Consider the following 21428-nt stretch of genomic DNA (forward strand, 5'->3'; position numbering starts at 1 on the left):
GGGAGTGAGACACTTGGTTTCCCCGGTGCAGTCTCCAATTCCACCGTGGGACCTCAATTTGGTGTTGTCAGTTCTCCAGAAACCCCCCTTTGAAAATATTCGGGAGATTCCCCTGCTTACGTTGTCCAAGAAGGTGTCCCTTTTAGTGGCTGTTACTTCTGCATGCAGGGTGTCTGAACTGGCAGTGCTGTCTTCTCGTTCTTATCTAGTGGTTCACAGGGATAAGGTGGTTCTTTGGCCATGTCCACCATTCCGTCCAAAGGTTGTCTCTGATTTTCATCTGAATGAAGACATTGTGTTGCCCTCCCTGTGTCCCAAGCCTAAGCATCCTAAGGAAGTTGATTTGCATTCTCTGGATGTGGTTCAGGCAGTAAGGGTGTGCCTGGCAGCTACGAAGTCATTTAGGAAGTCCGACTTACTATTTATCCCCACGGATGGACCTCGCAAAGGGCTGGCTGCTTCTGCTATGACCATTGTGAGATGGATCAGATAGATTGGTTCAGGCTTATACTATTAAGGGTCAGGTTCCTCCTTTCCCTGTCAGGGGGCACTCTACTCGGGCGCTTTGTGCCTCCTGGGCCTTCTGTCATCAGGCGTCAGTGGTGCAGGTTTGCAAGGTGGCCACCTGGTCATCTGTGCACACATTCACAAAGTTTTATAAAGTGGATTCGTTGGCATCTGCTTCTTTCGTTCGTAAAGTTTTTCATGCTGCTGTTTAGAGAACTTGTCCTCCTTTGAGGGTGTTTTTTTAAGGTGAGCTCCAGTTAAGTTGAGCTCCAACTTACCTGGTTTGCTATGTTTAGCCTTGGAGAAGTTTGTTTTCTGCTGTTCCCACCCCTCATGTTTGACACTGCTTTGGGACATCCCTACAGTCGTGAAGATGAAGAGCTGTGTCCATCAATGAGCAAAAGAGAAAATGGGATTTTAGACTTACCGTAAAATCCATTTCTCTGATGTCCATTGATGGACACAACTCTTTGGAGTTGGGTTTTTTCCTTCTGACACTGCTTGTTACAAAACTGAATACCAATAGCAGGAAGTTGGAGTATACCCCCCAGGGACTGCCCCATAGACATGCTCAAGCTTTTTTTCTCTGCCTAGTGTCTTACTCCTGTAGGGGGCAGTATAACCCTATGGTCATTAACATGAAGCGCTGTGTCCGTCAATGAACATCAGTGAAATGGATTTTATGTTAAGTCAAAAATCCCATTTTTTTTTTTTTTCCTTGAACGAAAAATAAACTAGTGTGTACGATGCTTTAGTCATTCTTTAGTGATTGGACCATAGTAAGAAATATACAGTAGCATGATACTTATTACTGTGCAATTTTAAATTATTTTTTCAATAGTGAACCCCCAACGTACGTTCTGTGCAGTTCTGATGAGTCATCTTTCTGAAGTCTTTAACCACACTGTGCACAGCTGTACTAACGTGTTATGTAAATATCTGTCATTTCTCACTCTTTCCTAATTAGTAGACTGTAACATTTTAGGTTTCATCACATATATTGTTGAAACAGAATGTAGTAAAAAATTACAAGAAATACAAATGTGTGGCTTCCACCTGCTGACAACCACATGTGCAGTTCCCACATGCTTCCTTTCACCCCATAGTAAAAGAATCTTTAATACCAGTCACAGAAGCTGCTACTGCTGGCCTCTCTTCTTGAAACGACTAGTGTCTTTGGCTGTCATACTGATCCTTTTGACTTTAATGCTTTTTTTATTTTATTTTTTTATACATTTTTATGATCAGTATACTTGTTCCAGGTCAGTGATTTAGAATGCATTCAAGCCAGAGGGTCAGCATAACAGCCAGTCCACTAGCATCTTCTGGAGGAAGAGGTCAGCAGTGGCAGTCTCTTTAAAACATGCCTAAATGTTAAACATGGGTGCACACTGACAAGCTCTCCCTACCCGCAGGTAGTTGCTGGCTGTGTGGTTACATGCAAACAGCAACAGAAAGCTATGGCTACTGTCAGCCTGTCATTGCTTTTGTACTGGTTTCCCAGCTGCAGCTGGCCTCAACCACCTGTGATTTCTGCTGCAGGAATACATGGATTCTTGCCATTGGACCAAATAATTCCTTGTGAATGAGGCCCCAGACTTCGCACACCTTGAACTGATTGAGTAATGGCCCTAAAGAGTGTATAAAAAAAAAAAATCTAAACATTTAAAAATAAAATTGACAAGTGAATGAAAAATGTTTTCTAATTTTTGTATTTTATATTCCTGAAGTTAAGGTCTGGAAATCATTTCATGTTGGTTGGTAACGAGTGACGTAATTTATGTACTCGTTGGCATAATAATGTACAATTATTTATCTTCCATTCAGATCAGGATGGCGATAAGAAGCTGACCCTCTCAGAGTTCATTTCTCTACCTGTGGGCACAGTTGAGAACCAGCAGGCCCAAGATATCGATGACGATTGGGTGCAGGACAGAAAGAAGGAGTTTGAAGACGTGATTGATACCAACCATGATCACATTGTCACCATAGAGGAGCTGGAGGTCAGTGATTACAGTTGTGCTAGAAAATGAATGTCCATGTTACTACAGCTGTGGCCAGTGTATATCTCCATGACATTTCTTATTACCTGTGCTGCATATATTCCTACACTAGCAGTTACTTATTTTAGGCCTTGTAGTTCAGCTTTTAGAACAGCAGTGTGTGCAGCAAGTATGAAAATCCTTCATAAAGCTTCAAGCAGCTTTCATTAAGTCTTTAAAGCAAACTTAAGATCCAGTTTGCGGATTGTATACGGATCATATTGGGAGTACTGTCACTTAAAACAAGCTGCCAGCAGGCCTTAGTAAATTTCAGCACTACTACTTTTTAAAAGCTCGCTAAAGCCTGCTATCAGTTTGGGGCGCTCAGCACTCCCATAAAGATCTGTATTTAACATCCCTGACCCGAAAGGAAGTTTTTTTTTTTTTAAATACTTTAAAAAAACTGAAGCTTTACGAATTCTTTGTAAAAGCAGCCACTGCGTTGCAGAGAGAGCTTCTAAGCGGTGTTTGGAACATTGATTCATTGCATTTAATCTGTTTGACATGTGCACATCAAAGAGGTGGTCTGTGGACATTTTATTTTTGTTTAACCACTTGCCTACAGTGCACTTTCACCCCCTTCCTGCCCAGACCGATTTTCAGCTTTCAGCGCTCTCACACTTTGACTGAGAATTACTCAGTCATGCAACACTGTACCCATACAAAAATTGTGTCCTTTTTTTCACACAAATAGAGCTTTCTTTTGATGGTATTTGATCAATACTGGGTTTTTTATTTTTTGTGCTATAAATAAAAAAAGACTGAAAATATCGTGAAAAAACGCATTTTTCTTTTTTTCTGTCATAAAATTTTGCAAATTAGTCATTTTTCTTCACAAATTTTGGCCAAAATTTATACTGCTACTTATCTTTGGTAAAAATAACCCAAATAAGTGTATATTATTTGGTCTTTGTGAAAGTTATAGAGTCCACAAGCTATGGTGCGAATCATTGAAAATTGATCACACTTGATCACACCTGATGTACTGAAGGCCTATCTCATTTCTTGAGACACTAAAAAGTCAGGAAAGTACAAATACCCCCCAAATGACCCCTTTTTGGAAAGTAGACATTCCAAGGTATTTAATAAGGGGCATGGTGAGTTTTTTGAAGTTGTCATTTTTTCCCACAACTCTTTGCAAAATGAAGATTTTTTTTTTTTTTTTTTTTTTTACAAATTGCCATATTAACAGGTTATTTCTCTCACACAGCACATGTATACTTGCAACTACACCCCAAAACACATTCTACTACTCCTCCTGAGTATGGCGATACCACATGTGTGAGACTTTTTCACAGCCTGGCCACATACAGAGGCCTAACATTCAAGTAGCCCCGTCCGGCATTCTAGGAGCAAAATTACACATATAATTTCCTGACAACCTATCGCACTTTTGAAGGCCCTGGAGCACCAGGACAATGGAAACCCCCATAAAATGACCCCATTTTGGAAAGCAAACAGCCCAACGTATAATTTTTGAGGCATAATGAGTCTTTTGAATATGTCATTTTTTTCCACAAGTTTTTGGAAAATGTGGAAAGAAAATGAAAACACATTTTTTTTTACACAAAGCTGTCCATTTATGCAATATTTCTAACACATAGCATGTACATAGCAAAAATTGCACCCCAAAATACATTCTGCTATTCCTCCTGAGTATGGCGATACCACATGTGTAACACTTTTTCACAGCCTGGCCACACACATAGGCCTAACATCCAAGTAGCGCTTTACACAAAGTTGTCCATTTATCCACTTTAAGACTGGGCCTATTTTTGACACTTGGTGTTTACAAGCTAAAATCATTTTTTTTGCTAGAAAATTACTTGGAACCCCCAAACATTATATATTTTTTTTTAGCAGAGACCCTAGAGAATAAAATGGAGATCGTTGCAATATTTTTTATCACACCATATTTGCGCAGCAGTCTTCCAGATGCGATTTTTTTGAAAAAAATTCACTTTTTTGAATTAAAAAATAAGAAAACAGTAAATTTAGCACAATTTTTTTCCATAATGTGAAAGATAATGTTACGCCGAGTAATTAGATACCCAACATGTCATGCTTCAAAATTGCGCATGCTCACAGAATGGCGCCAAACATTGGTACTTAAAAATCCCCATAGGCAACATTTTAAAAATTTCTGCAGGTTACTAGCTTAGAGTTACAGAGGAGGTCTAGGGCTCAAATTATTGCTCTCGCTCTAACGATCGCGGCGATACCTCACATGTATGGTTTGAACACCGTTTACATATGTGGGCGGGACTTGCGTATGCGTTTGCTTCTGCGCGCGAGCTAACGGGGACAGGGCGCTTTAAATTTTTTTTTTTTTTTTTTTCCTATTTATTTTATTTATTATTTTTTTATTTTTACACAGTTTAAAAAAAAAAATGTTTTGATCATTTTTATTCCTATTACAAGGAATGTAAACATCCCTTGTAATAGAAATAGGCATGACAGGTCCTCTTTATTGTGAGATCTGGGGTCAAAAAGACCTCACACCTCACAACTACACTAAAAAAGAAAAGAAAAAAAAAAATTGTTGAAAGAGGAAAAAAAAAAAAGCAAAAAAAAAAGCGGCCCTTTAAACCGGTTGCTAGGCAACGTCTTTTGACGTAGCTCCGGTCCTCCAAGACCATAGAGTTGAGTGAGGGCCATCTTGCCCTCACTCGACTTCCTGTCTCTGAGGATCCGGGACCGGATAGTTTTCCCCGCTGCCGGCGGGTCCGGTAAGCTGGGAAAACGTCTGGGACGCGGCAGGAGGGGGGGGGGGGGGGCACCTCTTCCCCTGCACCGTAAGGGTAATTCCGCGGCGAATCCGCCACTGGGACCACCCTTATCTGAAAGCCGACCGCCCGCCGTTTCAAAAAATACCGGGGTTATGGGGGCTATCTGCTGCCATAACCCCAGTATTTAGCTTTTAATGGCCGACGCATATAGTCGTTAGGCGGTCAGTAAGTGATTGCATGCATATGGCAAGCAGGTGACGATGACTGATGGGGTGACAGGTGACGATGACTGATGGGGTGACAGGTGACAATGACTGATGGGGTGACAGGTGACGATGACTTATGGGGTGACAGGTGACGATGACTGATGGGGTGACAGGTGATGATGACTGATGAGGTGACAGGTGACGATGATTGATGAGGTGACAAGTGACGATGATTGATGGGGTGACAGATGACAATCACTGACGGGGTGACAGGTGACGATGATTGATGGGGTGACAAGTGACGATCACTGATGGGGTGTCAAGTGACGATGATTGATAGGGTGACAGATGACGATGACTGATGGGGTGACAGGTGACAATGACTGATGAGGGTGACAGGTGACGGTGATTGATGGGGTGACAGGTGACAGGCGATGGTCACTGATGGGTGACAGGTGACGGGCAATGGTGCACGGCGGTACTGATGGCAGTCTCTGGTGACCGGTGAACTTTAGGCTATGTTCACATGTGAGCGTAGCGATCGCGGGCAGAATCACTGCGATTCCGCCCGTGATCCAGAAATCATTGCAAATTGCGGGGCGCCTGTGCGTTGCCCGTGATTTGCAATAGCACCCCAAACGCTGTGCGATGTTGCTGCGATTTCCGCCTGCCGAATCGCGGTAACATCACGCAAACAACGCATGACGCCCCAAAGAAGCTCTTGTACCTTTTTTGGGCGTCATGCGTTGTTTGCGCGATGTTACCGCGATTCGGCAGGCGGAAATGGCGGCAACATTGCACAGCGTTTGGGGTGCTATTGCAAATCACGGGCAACGCACAGGCGTCCCGCAATTTGCAATGATTTCTGGATTGCGGGCAGAATCGCGGTGATTCTGCCCGCCATCGCTGCGCTCACATGTGAACGTTATGGGTGTCAATTTCTGGGCACTGATGAGGTGACTGTTGGGTGACAGGTGACATTGGGGGGGGCTGAGGACTGTGTGGGGGGACCTTTATTTGTGTGATTTTACTTTTTACAGGGGTACAGAGCAGTAACTCACTATTTCTAGCTCTTCTCCCCTCACACTGGAAACTGTATGAGGAGAGAAGAGCTAGTAACACTGAGTTACTGCTCTTTGTTTACATTTTATGATCGGCTGTGAATGGATTCACAGCCGATCACATAGTAAACAGTCACTGTCAGTGACTGTTTACTACTGCCGGTGACAGCTGAGTTCCTACGGAACACAGTGCCACCGACATGACCGCGCTGCGCGCTCCCGATCGCGCATGTGCGGTCATCTCCCGGCCGCCTCCATTGTGATCGGCTGTGTCATTGGAACACAGCCGATCACGTGGGAAACAGCCACGCCCAGTGGCTGTTTCCCCCCTGCCGGTGACGGGGGGTGTCCCGGGGACACCCCGACACCGGCAGTGCACGGCGGCGCGCCCGCGATCGCGCGCCTGCCGTGCATTTCCTGGGTCACGTCATATGACGTCCGCCCAGGATAATAGCCGCACCGTCCCGCCGTCATATGACGGCGGGCGGGCGGTAAGTGGTTAATGTATTCCCATTTAATTCCCTTGTCCTTAATCAACCCCAATTCACTCCTTCCAACTTCACAATGCTTTGTACTTGAATTGTTATTTTGGTGTCGTCCTAAACCGTATAAATTATAGAATTACATTTCTACTGTCACACTGGTTGGTTTAAGGTGGACCTGAACTTAGTAAGCAAAGCTTTGCTTTTTTATAAGGAAAAACTAGAAATGTTAGTTTTGCCCTAGCAGCACTCCGAAAAAGATGCCTTTTTGTCTGGAATGCTGAAAATTGGTATATGAATGTGCCAAGGCACTCCTGTACCAACAGCCCCATAGCTGGATATTTGCAGTTTGAGATTGAAGGCACTCCTCTCCTCTCTCTTTGACTGCAGATCCTGGGAGATGTGGTGGTGATACTACTGTGCTGCCCACTGTCCTCCTTGCTGGAGGCTCTTATGTGAGGAAGCAAAACCTTGCTTCTATCAAGATGGCTGCCTCCATTCAGTTCAGAATAACGCACAGTAAGTCAGCTATTGGGGGAAAGAGTAGCTGTAGGGAAGACCACAGGCAATACTGGTGACTAGTCATTTGTCCTCTGCCTGCCTTTCTTTTCCACTGCCTCTTTAAAACCAACACTGGTCATTATAGAAAAGTACATTTTTGTTGTCTTTTTAACAAAGATTTCTCTGTCGCTCATTGACAGACGCAGTCCTCTTGATTAATATCAAATTGGGTTATACTGCCCTCTACAGGAGTAGGACACTAGGCAGAAGGAAAACGTTCTGGCCACACCTTAGGGGCAGTCCCAGAGGGTATATCCTCTCTCTCTCTCTCTCTCTCTCTCTGCTACAGGATGTCAGTTTTTTTCTGTCTAGTCAGGAGTAAGGACCTAAGTTCCTTGCTGGGATCTTTGGTCCTGGCAAGATATTTTTTTAGGAAATTTTTTTTTAGGCAGCTTTTTTCTCCAGTTGTTCCTGTGAGATCTTCAAGCAATTATGCTGGAGCTGGGCGACGGGCTGGATGTTAAGATCCAGTGGTCACCCCAGTCAGCCTACGAGCGTGTGCAGGCCCTAGCTCCGCGCTGGGTCGGCCGCGACATAGTCCCACTGGACGGGGACTGACCCTGCGAGTTAAACGTCTCGCCGGGACGCCGACGACCAGTTGGAAACTGAGTCGCGGCGTCCGTATTGGTCAACAGCCCCCCCACTTCGGTGGAGAGGGGTTCTGTTAGGAGGGGGTGCCCGCCGGTTCCGGTATGGTAAGTAGTATGTTCCCCCTCTCCCCTGTCGGGTTTTGGGAATAGACACGGGCCCCCTGTGGATGGTCGGACCCTTTTTGATCCTGGGTCCCTCCTCTATCCTATAGCATGTGTCACAGATCTCCCTCTTGAGTGTGATTTGGTGAATAAGAACCAGGAGGCTTGGTTTGGGAGCTGACTATCGGAAGTCACATGACTGAAGTCAGTGGCTGGCATTACTGTTTAGGATGGCCATGTAAGAGTTGCAGTTGCCTGGACTACCGCCATCCGCCACCGCCATCCTCCCGCAGGCCGCACAGGCCGATGCCTGCCTTCCGCAGGCCGCACGGTGTAGCAGGCCGCTACCATCTTTCCACAGGGGCCGCCGCCATCCTCCCGCAGGTCGCCATTTTGGCGCAGCCTCGTGTCTCCAGCATGGGGGCGGCCATCTTGGAGATGACCAGCTATCTTGAGGAGTAGCAGGGGAAGCGCCGGAAGGCGTGTAAAGGGGCGGAGCCGCCTCCTTTACCCGGGAAAACGATCCAAAGGACTTCCTGTCTGTAAGAGACAGCGCTGAGAGCAGTTTGGTAGAAGCTTCTGTGCATCAGGTGGTGAGCCCTTGGGGTCTCTCTCTCTCTCTCTCTCTCTCTCTCTCTCTCTCTCTCTCTCTCTCTCTCTCTGTGGGTCCGAAGCAGGTAACCCTGAGGGGCGCTGTTGCGCTGGGGGATTACAAAAAAGAAAAAAAAAGAAGTTTTTTTCTTTGCAATTTTTTTTTTTGCTGGCAAGTGTCTTGGATTAATCATGGACCCTGCCACACATGTATCCCCACCTGATCCCCTCGAGGTGGCCGCAGGACCCTCCAGTGCCCCACTTATGATTGATGCATTATCAGCAGTTTTGGAGTCTTTGGTATCCCGGGTGGAGGTGGCCTGAAAGGGACGGGGGGCAAGAAAGCGACCCCCGCCTACCCCTATTTCATCTGACACTTCAGATACGGATTCTGAGCTTGTCACTGCAGCTGCAGGTCCCTCTTCTGGGGCTGCTGTCTCGGGTACGGTCTCCTCAGACAGTGAGGAGGACGTTTCTGCCTCCGCCATAGCACAAGAAGAAGAAGCGTTGGTGGACGCACTAGATGTGTCTGTCCGGGAAACCTTAGGTCTTGAGGTTACACACCGGCAGAGGTAGCTGACACTGAAATTCCTTTTGGTACTAGCAAGCCTACCAAAATGGCGAAGGTTTTTCCCTTGCCCAAATGTTTTGGTAATCTAATTAAAGAAGAATGGGGTTGTCCGAAACGAACCCCTGCTATTTCCAAACGCATTGCTAGGCGCTATCCGTTTGAGGAATCCCTCCTTAAAAAATGGACGGTACCACCATTGGTGGACTCGCCGATTTCCAGACTAAATAAAGCCACTGTTATCCCGTTGGAGGACGCACCGTCCTTTAGGGATCCGGTGGATCGTAAGGTGGAAGCGGAATCCCGCTCCATTTTTTTCCCTGATAGGGTCAGCCTTTAGGCCAGTGGTTGCCATTGGTTTAGTTTCACAAACATTGACCGAATGGACCAAATTGTTACGCCGTGACTTAAAGGGGAGAAGTATCCCCCCGGCAGCATCTGATTTGATGGAGCAGATTATACAAGGACTACAGTTCATCTGTGACGCCGCCCTGGACGCCACTCCCTAGTTAGGGCGTGCATCGGTTTCAGCAGTGGTCATCAGACGCGTGTTGTGGTTAAAGTGCTGGTCGGCGGATCAAGGTTCCAAAAAAGCTTTGGCTAATCTCCCTTTTCAAGGGGATCGCCTGTTTGGGGCCACCTTGGATGAGATTATAAAGGATCTCACTGGGGGCAAGAGCACTTTTTTGCCACAGACTGCTAAGGGTAAAGGACCTCGTAATAGGCGAGGACCTTCCTTTTCCGCTCATAAAAAGTTTGTTCGTCCCGCTGGGGCGGGCGATAAGGCGAAGCCCTTCAAAGCCCCTTCAGGGGGTTTCAAAGGGCGCTGGTCGGGTAAACAATAGTCCGGCTCAGCCAAACCTGAAGATAAGACCAATACAGCCTGAAGGTGCGCCCCCACCCATCTCTGGGGTTGGGGGACGTCTTCACCGGTTTCCGGATCCATGGCTTTCCAGAATCCCGGACAAAGGGGTTCGCGAGGTCTTATGGTCGGGATACAAGATCGAGTTTCGATCACTTCTACCGGTGCGATTCTTCCCTTCCAACATTCGACTATCCCCGGATCGCTTAAAAGCTTTGCGGGGGGCAGTAATGGACTTGATGCAACAAGGAGTGGTAGTTCCCGTTCCTTGAGCAGAACGTTTTCAGGGGTTCTATTCGAACCTATTCACAATACCCAGAAAGGAGGGCAAGGTGCGTCCAATTCTGGACTTAAGAGCACTCAATCATTTTGTCCGGGTACAAGAATTCAAAATGGAGTCCATCTGAACAGGGGTGGCCTCCCTGCATCAGGGGGATTTCCTGGCGTCCATAGACAGCAAGGATGCCTAATTTCAGATCCCCATCTTCGCAGGACATCAGCGTTTTCTTCACTTTTCCCAAAGATCATTCCTAGTTCCCATCAGGAGATTGAACTATCTGGGCCTAACTTTGGAGACATCCTTGGCAAGGGTGTGTCTCCTTACGGAGAAGCTCCGGAAGATTCAGTGAACGATTCGGATGTTGCTGTCTGTCAACTGGCCTTCCCTTCGGACTTGCATGAGGATCCTGGGATTGATGGTGGCCTTCTTAGAGGCAGTACCGTATGCCCAGTCTCATACCCGAATTCTCCAAAAGGAGATTCTTTTCAAATGGAATTGGAATCCCGATTCTCTGTACAATCGGATCCGGTTGAGCGAGCGGACCAGGGAGTCTCTGGTCTGGTGGCTTCGTTCTCCGATGCTCAGCCAGGGGAAGTCATTTCTTCCGAAAGAATCCAGGTTACCGATGAATGTATTGGAACTGAGAGCGATCAGACTTTGTCTGATTTACTGGACCGAGCAGCTCCAGGGCAGCCCTGTTTGGATCCAGTCGGACAATGCCACGGCCGTGGCTTATGTCAATCACCAAGGGGGCACCAAGAGTGTCCTGGCGGCCATCGAGGTGGCCAGCATTCTTCGTTGGGCGGAACGGTTGTTCCGGCTCTCTCCGCGGTAGTCATTCCGCGGGTGAAAAATTGGCAGGCAGATTATCTCAGCCGTCAGATTCTGGATCAAGGGGAATGGTCTCTTCATCCAGAGGTATTTCACCAGCTGTGCCTTCATTGGGGCACCCCGGATGTGGATCTGTTGCCATCACGGCTCAACAGGAAGGTGCGGAGGTTTGTAGCTCGCGCCCGCGATCCTCTAGCGGACGCAGCAGACGCGCTGGTCGCCCCCTGGGGGCAGTATCAGCTACTGTATGCCTTCCATCCTCTCAAGTTACTGCCGAAACTTCTTCGCAGGATAGAGGTGGAGGGAATTCCAGTTATCCTGGTAGCTCCGGACTGACCTCGTCGAGCCTGGTACGCCGACTTGGTGAGGCTGGTCGCGGACGCTCCTTGGAGACTTCCTCTCAGGGAGGATCTGCGGTCTTAGGGACCGATCTTCCATCCTGCTTTACAATCGCTGGCTTTAACGGCCTGGCTATTGAGACTCAGGCGCTGAAGGACAAGGGATTGTCAACTTCAGTTATTCCTACTTTAATTAAAGCAAGGAAAGCGACTTCCAGAAAAGTCTATCATCGCACATGGAAGTCTTATATTGCGTGGTGTGAATCCCTTGGACTTCCTCCATGTGCCTATTCGGTGACCCGAATCTTGGCTTTTCTGCAACAGGGGGTTGAGCAGAAACTGTCCTTGAGCACTAACAAGGGTCAGGTTTCAGCGTTAGCAATCTTCTTTCAGAAGCCTTTGGCTACTCATTCCTTGGTGCGGAATTTCTTCCAGGGGGTGCGGCACCTGGCTCCGCCAGTGCGCGCGCCCTTACCGCCCTGGGATCTTAATTTGGTGTTGTCGGTTCTTCAAAAACCTCCCTCTGAAAGTATTAGGGAGATTCCCTTGCTTACGTTATCCCAGAAGGTGGCCTTCTTGGTGGCCATCACTTCTGCACGCAGGGTGTCAGAACTGGCCGCATTATCCTGTCGTTCCCCATATCTGGTGGTTCATAGGGATAAGGTGGTTCTTCGTCCGAATCCATCCTTCCTTCCTAAAGTGGTTTCAGAGTTTCATCTGAATGAGGATATTGTATTACCTTCCCTGTGTCCTAAGCCCAGTCATCCTCGGGAGTTTGCGTTGCATTCCTTGGATGTGGTTCGGGCAATCAGGATATACTTGAAAACTACGGACTCGTTTCGTAAGACGGATTCACTTTTTGTGATCACGGATGGCCCCAAAAAGGGGTTGCCTGCATCTGCCGTGACTATCTCCAGATGCATCAGACAGACGGTGGTACAGGCTTATTCTTTTAAGGGTCGGAATCCTCCGTTCCCTGTTAAGGCGCACTCCACTCGGGCGCTTAGTGCTTCCTGGGCCTTCCGCCATCAGGCGTCAGTGGTCCAGGTTTGCAAGGCGGCTACCTGGTCGTCGGTTCATACCTTTACAAAATTTTATAAAGTTGATGTGTTGGCATCGGCGGATGCCTCTTTTGGCCGCAAGGTTTTGCAGGCCGCAATTTGAGGAGACCGTTGGTCTACCTCAAGGGTTTTTTTCTGTTGGGTTTTCAGTTGAGTCTCATCCTTTTGGTTTGAGCCTTTAAGACTTCTAGTCGGCACCGGTTGGGCCTTCTGGATTTAAATTTTGATTTCTGTTATCCCACCCCTCATTTGTGGCACTGCTTTGGGATGTCCCAATTTGATATTAATCAAGAGGACTGCGTCTGTCAATGAGCGACAGAGAAAAATGGATTTTTGTAAAATCTTACCGTAAAATCCTTTTCTCTTAAGCTCATTGACAGACGCAGTACCCGCCCCTCTACTTTTGAGTTGGGTTGGGTTAAATTCTCTAACACTGCTTTGTGACATAACTGACTTCCTGTAGCAGAGAGAGAGAGGATAATACCCTCTGGGACTGCCCCTAAGGTGTGGCCAGAATGTTTTCCTTCTGCCTAGTGTCCTACTCCTGTAGAGGGCAGTATAACCCAATTTGATATTAATCAAGAGGACTGCGTCTGTCAATGAGCTTAAGAGAAAAGGATTTTACGCTAAGATTTTACAAAAATCCATTTTTTGTCTAAAAATTGCACATTTAAATAAAATCTTTTTTCAAGACAATATCGCAAAAAGATTGGTTTGCTCAAAGAAAAACTTAGAAGTCATTGCTGAATTAATAGGTTCTGGTTCTAAATCGACAGGATATGAAAACCTTGCTCTGGTCTTTTGGGGCTGTGGAGATGCGAGAGCTGAACTGGCTAAGCTCAATTGCAGCCTTGAATCCTCCACCACATTTTGTAGAATGCATTTCTTTTTTGTTCATTGATGGACACCGCTCCTGATTCTTATGTTCATTGATGGAGACAGCTCCTGATTCTTCTTAACCATTGGATTATTATACCCCCTACAGGAGTAAGACACTAGGCAGAACAAAGCTTAACTATGCCTATGGGCAGTCTCAGGGGGTATACACACCCACTCTCAGCTATAGGCACTACGTTTTTATTCTGCCTAGTCCAGAGTAAGGACCTATTTCCTAGCTGGGATCTCTGGTCGTTGGGTTGGGGGAGCAAATGTTTTTACTATCCGCAGGTTCACACCTCACGCGACCGGATCAGGTAAAATATTTTAGGCCACGGCTTTGCGGCCTACTTGTCGCAACCTATTTGAGGCAGCCCCTGTGAGAATGGCTGAAGCCACTGCCTCCCGTTTGGGCATCCGCCTACCCCTCTGCTGCCCCTTGGTGGTCAGCTCTGCTGGGACTCGCCTCCTGACGGACAGGCGCCCTTGAAAATTAAGGCTGCGCTCTGCAGCCTACTAGGCCATGCAGAGCCCAGATTGCCGATTAGTGTACTGGAACTCCGAGCGATCAGACTTTGTCTGGCTCATTGAACAATCGTCTTCAAGGGTGCCCAGTACGAATTCATTCGGACAATGCCACGGCCGTGGTCTATGTCAATCACTAAGGGGGCGCAAGAGGTGTCCTGGCTTCTCGGTAAGTAGCCAGCATTCTAAGGTGGGCTGACTGATTTGTTTCAGCCCTTTCAAACTTCTGCCACGACTCCTGTGCAGGATTCAGGCAGAAGGGATTTTGGTCATGCTAGTGGCTCCAGACTGATCTCACCGGTCGCCAATGCTCCTTGGGGACTTCCTCTCAGGGAGGATCTGCTGTCCCTAGGACCAATCTGCCATCCTGCCTTACAGTCGCTGGCTTTAAAGACTTGGTTGTTGAACGCCAGGTGCTAAAGGGTAGAGGTTTGTTTGAATCTGTGATTCCTACGCTGTTGGAAATCTGCCTCTTGGAAGATCAACCATCGTACGTGGAAGACATACATTGCAAAGTGCAAGTCACTTGGGGGTTCATCCTCGCTCCTTCTCGGTGGATCGGATCCTAATCTTCCTTCAACGCGTGGTTGAACAAAAATTGGCCTGGAGTACAATCAAGGGCCAGGTATTGGGTTTTGGCGTTTTTTTGTTTTTTTTTTTAGGGACCTTTGGCCACATACTCCGTGGTGCATACCTTTTTCTTCAGGGTGTCCGACATTTGGTTTCTTCAGTGTGGGCTCGGTTGCCACCCTGGAATCTTAATGTGGTGCTTTCAGCTCTACTGAAGCTTCTCTTTGAAAATATTTGAGAGGTTTCCCTGCTTACATTGCCCAAGAAGGTAGCCTTCTTTGGTGGCTATCATCTCTGCATGTAGAGTGTCTGCACTGATGGCGTTATCCTGTGTTCACCTTATGGTGCTTCCCATGGATAAGGTGGTGCTTTGCCTCTGTCTGTCATTCCTTCCAAGGTGGTCATTTGAATGAGGACATTGTGTTCTCTGTTTCCTAGGCCTTAACATCTGAAGGAAATTGCCTTGCATGTCTTGGATGTGGTCCGGGCAAAAAGGGTGTACCTGGCAGCTACGTAGTCTTTTAGGAAGTCAGACTCTCTATTTGCGCTCATGGACGGACCTCACAATGGGTTGTCCGCTTCTTCTGCGACCATTTCCAAATGGATTAGACAGACAGTGGTTCAGATCTATTGCATCATGGGGTTCAGGTTCCTCCTTTCCCTATTTAGGTGCACTCTACTAAGGCGCTTAGTGTCTCCTGGGCCTCCTGTCTTCAAGCGTCAGTAACACAGGTTTTGCATAGCCGCCACCTGGTCGTCAGTGCACACTTTTAAAAAGTTTTTTGTAAAGTGGTTGTGTTGGATGCTTTTATTGGCTGCTGTTTAGAGGATCTGGTCCTCTTTGAGGGTGTATTGTTTTTCAGGTGAGCTCCAGTTGTTTATGGTTGAGCTATGTTACCTGGTTGGCTATGGTTAGCCTTGGGAATGTTTTTCTGGTGTTTTCCCACCCCTCACGTTTAACACTGCTTTGGGACGTCCCAATGGTTGAGAAGAATCAGGAGCTGTGTCAGGCAATGAACGAAAGAGAAAATGGGATTTTTGACTTAGCGTAAAATCCATTTCTCTGATGTTCATTGACAGACACCGCAGCCACCCCTCTGTGGAGCTGGCTTTCTTCTGACACTGCTTGTAACAAAACTGAGTGCCTATAGCTTAGAGTGGGTATATACCCCCTGGGACTACCCATAGGCATAGTCAAGCTTTTTCCTGCCTAGTGTCCTACTCCGGTAGGGGGGCAGTATAACTAGGGATGCACCGAAATTTCGGCCACCGAAATTATCGGCCGAAAATGAGCCTCTCTCATTTCGGCCGATAATGGGTTAACAGTGCCGAAAATAAAAATGGCCGCCGTGGGGAAGGAGGAGGGCGCAGCGCAGCGCAGGGCAGGTTTCAAAAGTCCCGCCTCTGGCCGGCCGTCCGCCTCTTAATAATGTCCCTACTACTCTGTGCATTATGAATGGACATACTAGGCGGGGGGCGGGGCGAGCGGCCGCTATAGAGAGAACTATTGTGATCCTTCACTGTCAGCTCCTCACGTCTATGTATGAATGAGAACTGAACTGAGCTGACACCGGGCGGGGGGGCGGGCGGAGCGGCCGCTATTAGCTGTGACTATGTGAGAGCTTCTCTTCCTTGTCAGCGGAGATACGTGCCTGTCAGGGAAGTGAAACTCTCACATAGTCGCAGCTAATAGCGGCCGCTCCGCCCGCCCCCCCGCCCGGTGTCAGCTCAGCTCAGTTCAGTTCTCATTCATACATAGACGTGAGGAGCTGACAGTGAAGGATCACAATAGTTCTCTCTATAGCGGCCGCTCGCCCCGCCCCCCGCCTAGTATGTCCATTCATAATGCACAGAGTAGTAGGGACATCATTGAGAGGCGGTGCCGCCGGCCAGAGGCGGGACTTTTGAATGCAGGAGAGGACACCCGAGGAGGAGGACGCTGAGGCAGTGGGGGAGGGGGGAGGGGAGCTGAGGCAGCTTACCAATGCTATTAGTATTATGAGGCATGAGGGGTTAATGTATTGTCACTGCTGGTCACTCATCTATTAGTGACTGACCAGTGGCAGTTAATTAACCCCTTTTGTGCTGCATTAGTGCAACCAGTGTCAGTGTTAATTAACACTGGTTGCACTAATGCAGCACAAAGGGGTTAATTACCTGCCACTGGTCAGTCACTAATAGATGAGTGACCAGCAGTGACAATACATTAACCCCTCATGCCTCATAATACAAATACCATTGGTAATTAAATTAACCTCTTGCCAACCCATCACAGTACATATACTGTGACAGGGTGGCAGCGACAGGTGTAGGTGTACGTCGCTGCCTGTTTTTGGTTTATGTCCCTGTTCTATCCATTTCAAATTTTTTTTGGGGAAAAAGTCATTTTCGGTTTCGGTTTCGGTTTTCGGCCAAGGGCATCCTGCATTTTCGGTTTCGGTTTCGGCCCAAAATTTTCATTTCGGTGCATCCCTAAGTATAACACAATGGTTATGAAGAATCAGGAGCTGTGTCCATCAATGAACATCAGAGAAATGGATTTTACGGTAAGTCAAAGATCCCATTTTTATGCTCCCCCCCCCCCCCCCCTTCCTAAGACATATTGGCACTATATCCACTGGAGCATTTGCATTTTGCAGAGCAGAATGGGGACTGGCCAGAGAGGGATCACTTTGATGCAGTTGGCCAGCTTAAACATGTGTTGCAATGTACTATATGTAAGCAAAAAATCCCTGTTTTTGTGCAGTTTGCTAGAAGGACTGCAGAGCAGTGCGCATAGGGTTTATTAAGAATTTTTAGTACTTAACATGGTCATACCCCTTTAGCACCTAATTGATTATATATGCATAAGCAATTAGGATCTGAGAACAGGAATATGCTTATTTCTTTTATATCATACCACTGCTCGAATACTTTAACACCACTTTCGCCTAGAACCCTTTCAAGGTACTCGAACCCTTCCTCCCACCAGGATAATTTTGCTACAGGGGGGTCTACACCTAGGTTACCACATACTCTTACTGGACATGCTTACCCCATCTTCCACACTCTACTCCTTGAGTACCCCATGAGGAAATACCCTCACTTGTGACTATGCCAAAGACCAGGTAAAAGGGGGCAAATTCTAAGAAGCAGGCAAACATTCATTCTGCCAAAGGTTTGCACAACACTCAACCTTAGAGTGATGCTGCATCCCTTGCCCAGGAGCAGGAACTGGTTTTAACAATGGCCTCGGCATCTGATTCTTACTCTATCTCAGGCACACTGCAAGTAGGCTGTTTGATGAAAGCGGAATTCTCTGCATCCGTGTCACAATTCGTATGGAGGATTATGGCCTTCATTTATTTTTGATTGGAGATTAGAAACCCTATCTCTCTTATACTCCATTTCTCAACTGAAGTTGGATCCTGATAGTCTGGACATAGATGTCGCTGAATCAGAGGGAAAATGAAGAGTACATAAAGGATTGTTTGAGGAAGTTGCAGAAGATTTCTCCTCCCCCACACTGTCACTATATTGAAGAGGGAGCTTCCCACATCATGCTAAAAATTTTGAAAATCTCCCGAACTACTTTGGTCCAACTTTCATGCGACTTGAGGTCCCTAGACCTCAATGTGAGCCCTCAAAAGTCGCATGCAAGTTGCTCCTGCATGATAATATAGCTGTGAGTTGGGTGCGACTTGTGAAAAAAAAGAAAACGGTGCGGAGTAGCAAACCCCCCCCCCCCTTTCGGACCCACGCCAAAATTGAAAATAAAATGGTGTAGGGACACATTCACCCAAAAATTTCTTTGTAGATCCCCTGGAACGTGTTATAAGACAAATGTCCAGAATGGCTCTTATCTCATTTCATATGTGCAAAATTTGTTGTCTAAAAGCTTGGACAGCAGAGCCTGCCCAGGGGAGACTCGCATGTATGCCCTTCTAAGGAAGACAGCTGCTTGGTAAGGCACTTGACTTATTCATTAACCACTTGCCTACAGGGCACTTTTACCCCCTTCCTGCCCAGGACAATTTTTACCTTTTAACTCTGTCACACTTTAAATGACAATTGTGCGGTCATACAACACTGTACCCAAACATTTTTTTACTACAAATAGAACTTTGTTTTGGTGATATTTAATCACCGCTGGGTTTTTAATTTTTTGCTAAAAAAATAAAAAAAATTCAAATAAGTCATTTTTCTTCTTTACTGATGGGGCGGCACTGACTTGCATCACTGATGGGCACAGATGAGCCTCACTGACAGGCGCAGATGAGCCTCACTGATGGACACTGACTGGCTTCGCAGATGGGCACAGACTGGCATCAGTGTTGGGGCGGCACTGATGATCAGTGCCCTGAATATCTGTACAGTCTCCCCTGTGAGGAGATGCCACTAATCCGCTTTCCTCACACTCTGTCAGTGTGAGGCGAGGAGAGAAAATTGCCGGCACTTCATGGGATCAGCTGTGATTGGATATAGCTGATCACATAGGTAGAGAGCCACGTCATCGGCTTTTCACTGAGATAAGGGTCATGCCATGTCCCAGGGACACAGCGCAATCGCCTCAATGCGCTCCCCTGCAGGCTCAGCTAAACTGGGCAACATCATCTGACGTCCCCCTAGAACAAGAGAGCATCCCGCCCGCCGTCATTTTTCTATATGGCGGGCGGGAGGCGGGTAAAGAAATCACATGTGGAAAATTTTACTTTCTAAAGGAATTATAATAAAACCTTTCTCTTCAAGGTGCTCTTGGCTCCTCCTATATGCAAAGCACCTCCACACTCTACCCAAGCTCCAACATCAAAGCCTAAGTTCAGGCCTTCCTTTCAGCATAAGGCTAGCAAAGACCACTAAGCCCTCTCTAAAACCCTCTTCCTAAAAGAGAAGTTTGGGATTTTTTTTATAAGAATAATACTTACCTAAGTGGATGTAGCATCGGTCTGATACCGCATCGGTCCTCTGCCAGCTCTAAGACTGAGAACTGAGGGATCAAATGCAGCTGATCACTCAGTTCTCCGATGTTTGTGAGCAGAGAGCTGGTAACTATCTGTTCTGCCCCCCACCGCGCTGGGCTGTGTAAGGAACGGAAACAGCTGGCTCAGGCTCTCAGCAGCTCACTAAGAGGCTGAGCCAGGTGACTGGGTGGATCCTGACCATATGGTCACGATCTTTTCCCAGCCTGGACCAGCTCTGTGATGTCAGCCGACAGTGGGTCACTTTGATAAGACATTTTTTAGCTTTATTAGCTCCCACAGTGGATCAGGAGACAGGAGTGATGTTTCCAGAAAATAAATCGGAGCAAAGGGCATGAGTGATTTCACAGGACATATTGCATACAACAATGTGAGTGTCTGCTAAAAAATAACAGTGATTGCAGGGAGGCACCGTGACAACTTAAATGAAGAAAAAAAAAGGGGGGGGCGAGTGAGCAGTTCAAACCTATTCCACATTAGAGCTGCACAAGTATTCATTAAAAAATTGCGATCTTAATTTGGCATTTCCACGATTCATACAGTGCAGAGCCTTTCTCTGCTCACTCAAAGCTATCAAAGAAAAAAAAAAAGCCTCAGGCAAAAGTTTATCAACATTTCTCAGTGCTGGGAGATGACGAACATGTTTTACAATGTATCATAAGTTAGAGACTAAGCTTTTTTCTGACACTTGTTGCTTACATGTTAAAATCAGTATTTTTTGCTAGTAAATTACTTTGAACCCCCAAACATTTTATATATATATATATATATATATATACAGTGCTTTGCGAAAGTATTCGGCCCCCTTGAACTTTTCGACCTTTTGCCGTATTTCAGGCTTCAAACATAAAGATATAAAACTGTAATTTTTTTGTGAAGAATCAACAAGTGGGACACAATCATGAAGTGGAACGAAATTTATTGGATATTTCAAACTTTTTTAACAAATAAAAAACTGAAAAATTGGGCGTGCAAAATTATTCAGCCCCCTTAAGTTAATACTTTGTAGCGCCACCTTTTGCTGCGATTACAGCTGTAAGTCGCTTTGGGTATGTCTTTATCAGTTTTGCACATCGAGAGACTGAAATTTTTGCCCATTCCTCCTTGCAAAACAGCTCGAGCTCAGTGAGGTTGGATGGAGAGCGTTTGTGAACAGCAGTTTTCAGTTCTTTCCACAGATTCTTGATTGGATTCAGGTCTGGACTTTGACTTGGCCATTCTAACACCTGGATATGTTTATTTGTGAACCATTCCATTGTAGATTTTGCTTTGTTTTGGATCATTGTCTTGTTGGAAGACAAATCTCCGTCCCAGTCTCAGGTCTTTTGCAGAAAAGAAAACTCCAGGTTTTCTTCCAGAATGGTCCTGTATTTGGCTCCATCCTTCCTCCCATCAATTTTAACCATCTTCCCTCTCCCTGCTGAAGAAAAGCAGGCCCAAACCATGATGCTGCCACCACCATGTTTGACCGTGGGGATGGTGTGTTCAGGGTGATCAGCTGTGTTGCTTTTACGCCAAACATAACGTTTTGCATTGTTGCCAAAAAGTTAGATTTTGGTTTCATCTGACCAGAGCACCTTCTTCCACATGTTTGGTGTGTCTCCCAGGTGGCTTGTAGCAAACTTCAAACGACACTTTTTATGGATATCTTTAAGAAATGGCTTTCTTCTTGCCACTCTTCCATAGAG

The 21428-nt window shown here is 46.6% G+C and overlaps 1 protein-coding gene across 1 annotated transcript in view; it reads left to right on the forward strand.

Moving 5' to 3' along the window:
- The window catches only part of SDF4 (stromal cell derived factor 4), a 133365-nt gene that overhangs the window by 106231 nt on the left and 5706 nt on the right, over nt 1-21428 (forward strand). Inside the window, exon 6 of the mRNA XM_082274059.1 lies at nt 2335-2510. Within this exon, the coding sequence (XP_082130185.1) occupies nt 2335-2510 (176 nt within the window). The remainder of the gene's footprint in view (nt 1-2334; nt 2511-21428) is intronic.

The sequence above is a fragment of the Pelophylax lessonae genome, assembly GCF_965119305.1.
Source record: "Pelophylax lessonae genome assembly, chromosome: 12".
Classification (NCBI taxonomy): Eukaryota; Metazoa; Chordata; class Amphibia; order Anura; family Ranidae; genus Pelophylax; species Pelophylax lessonae.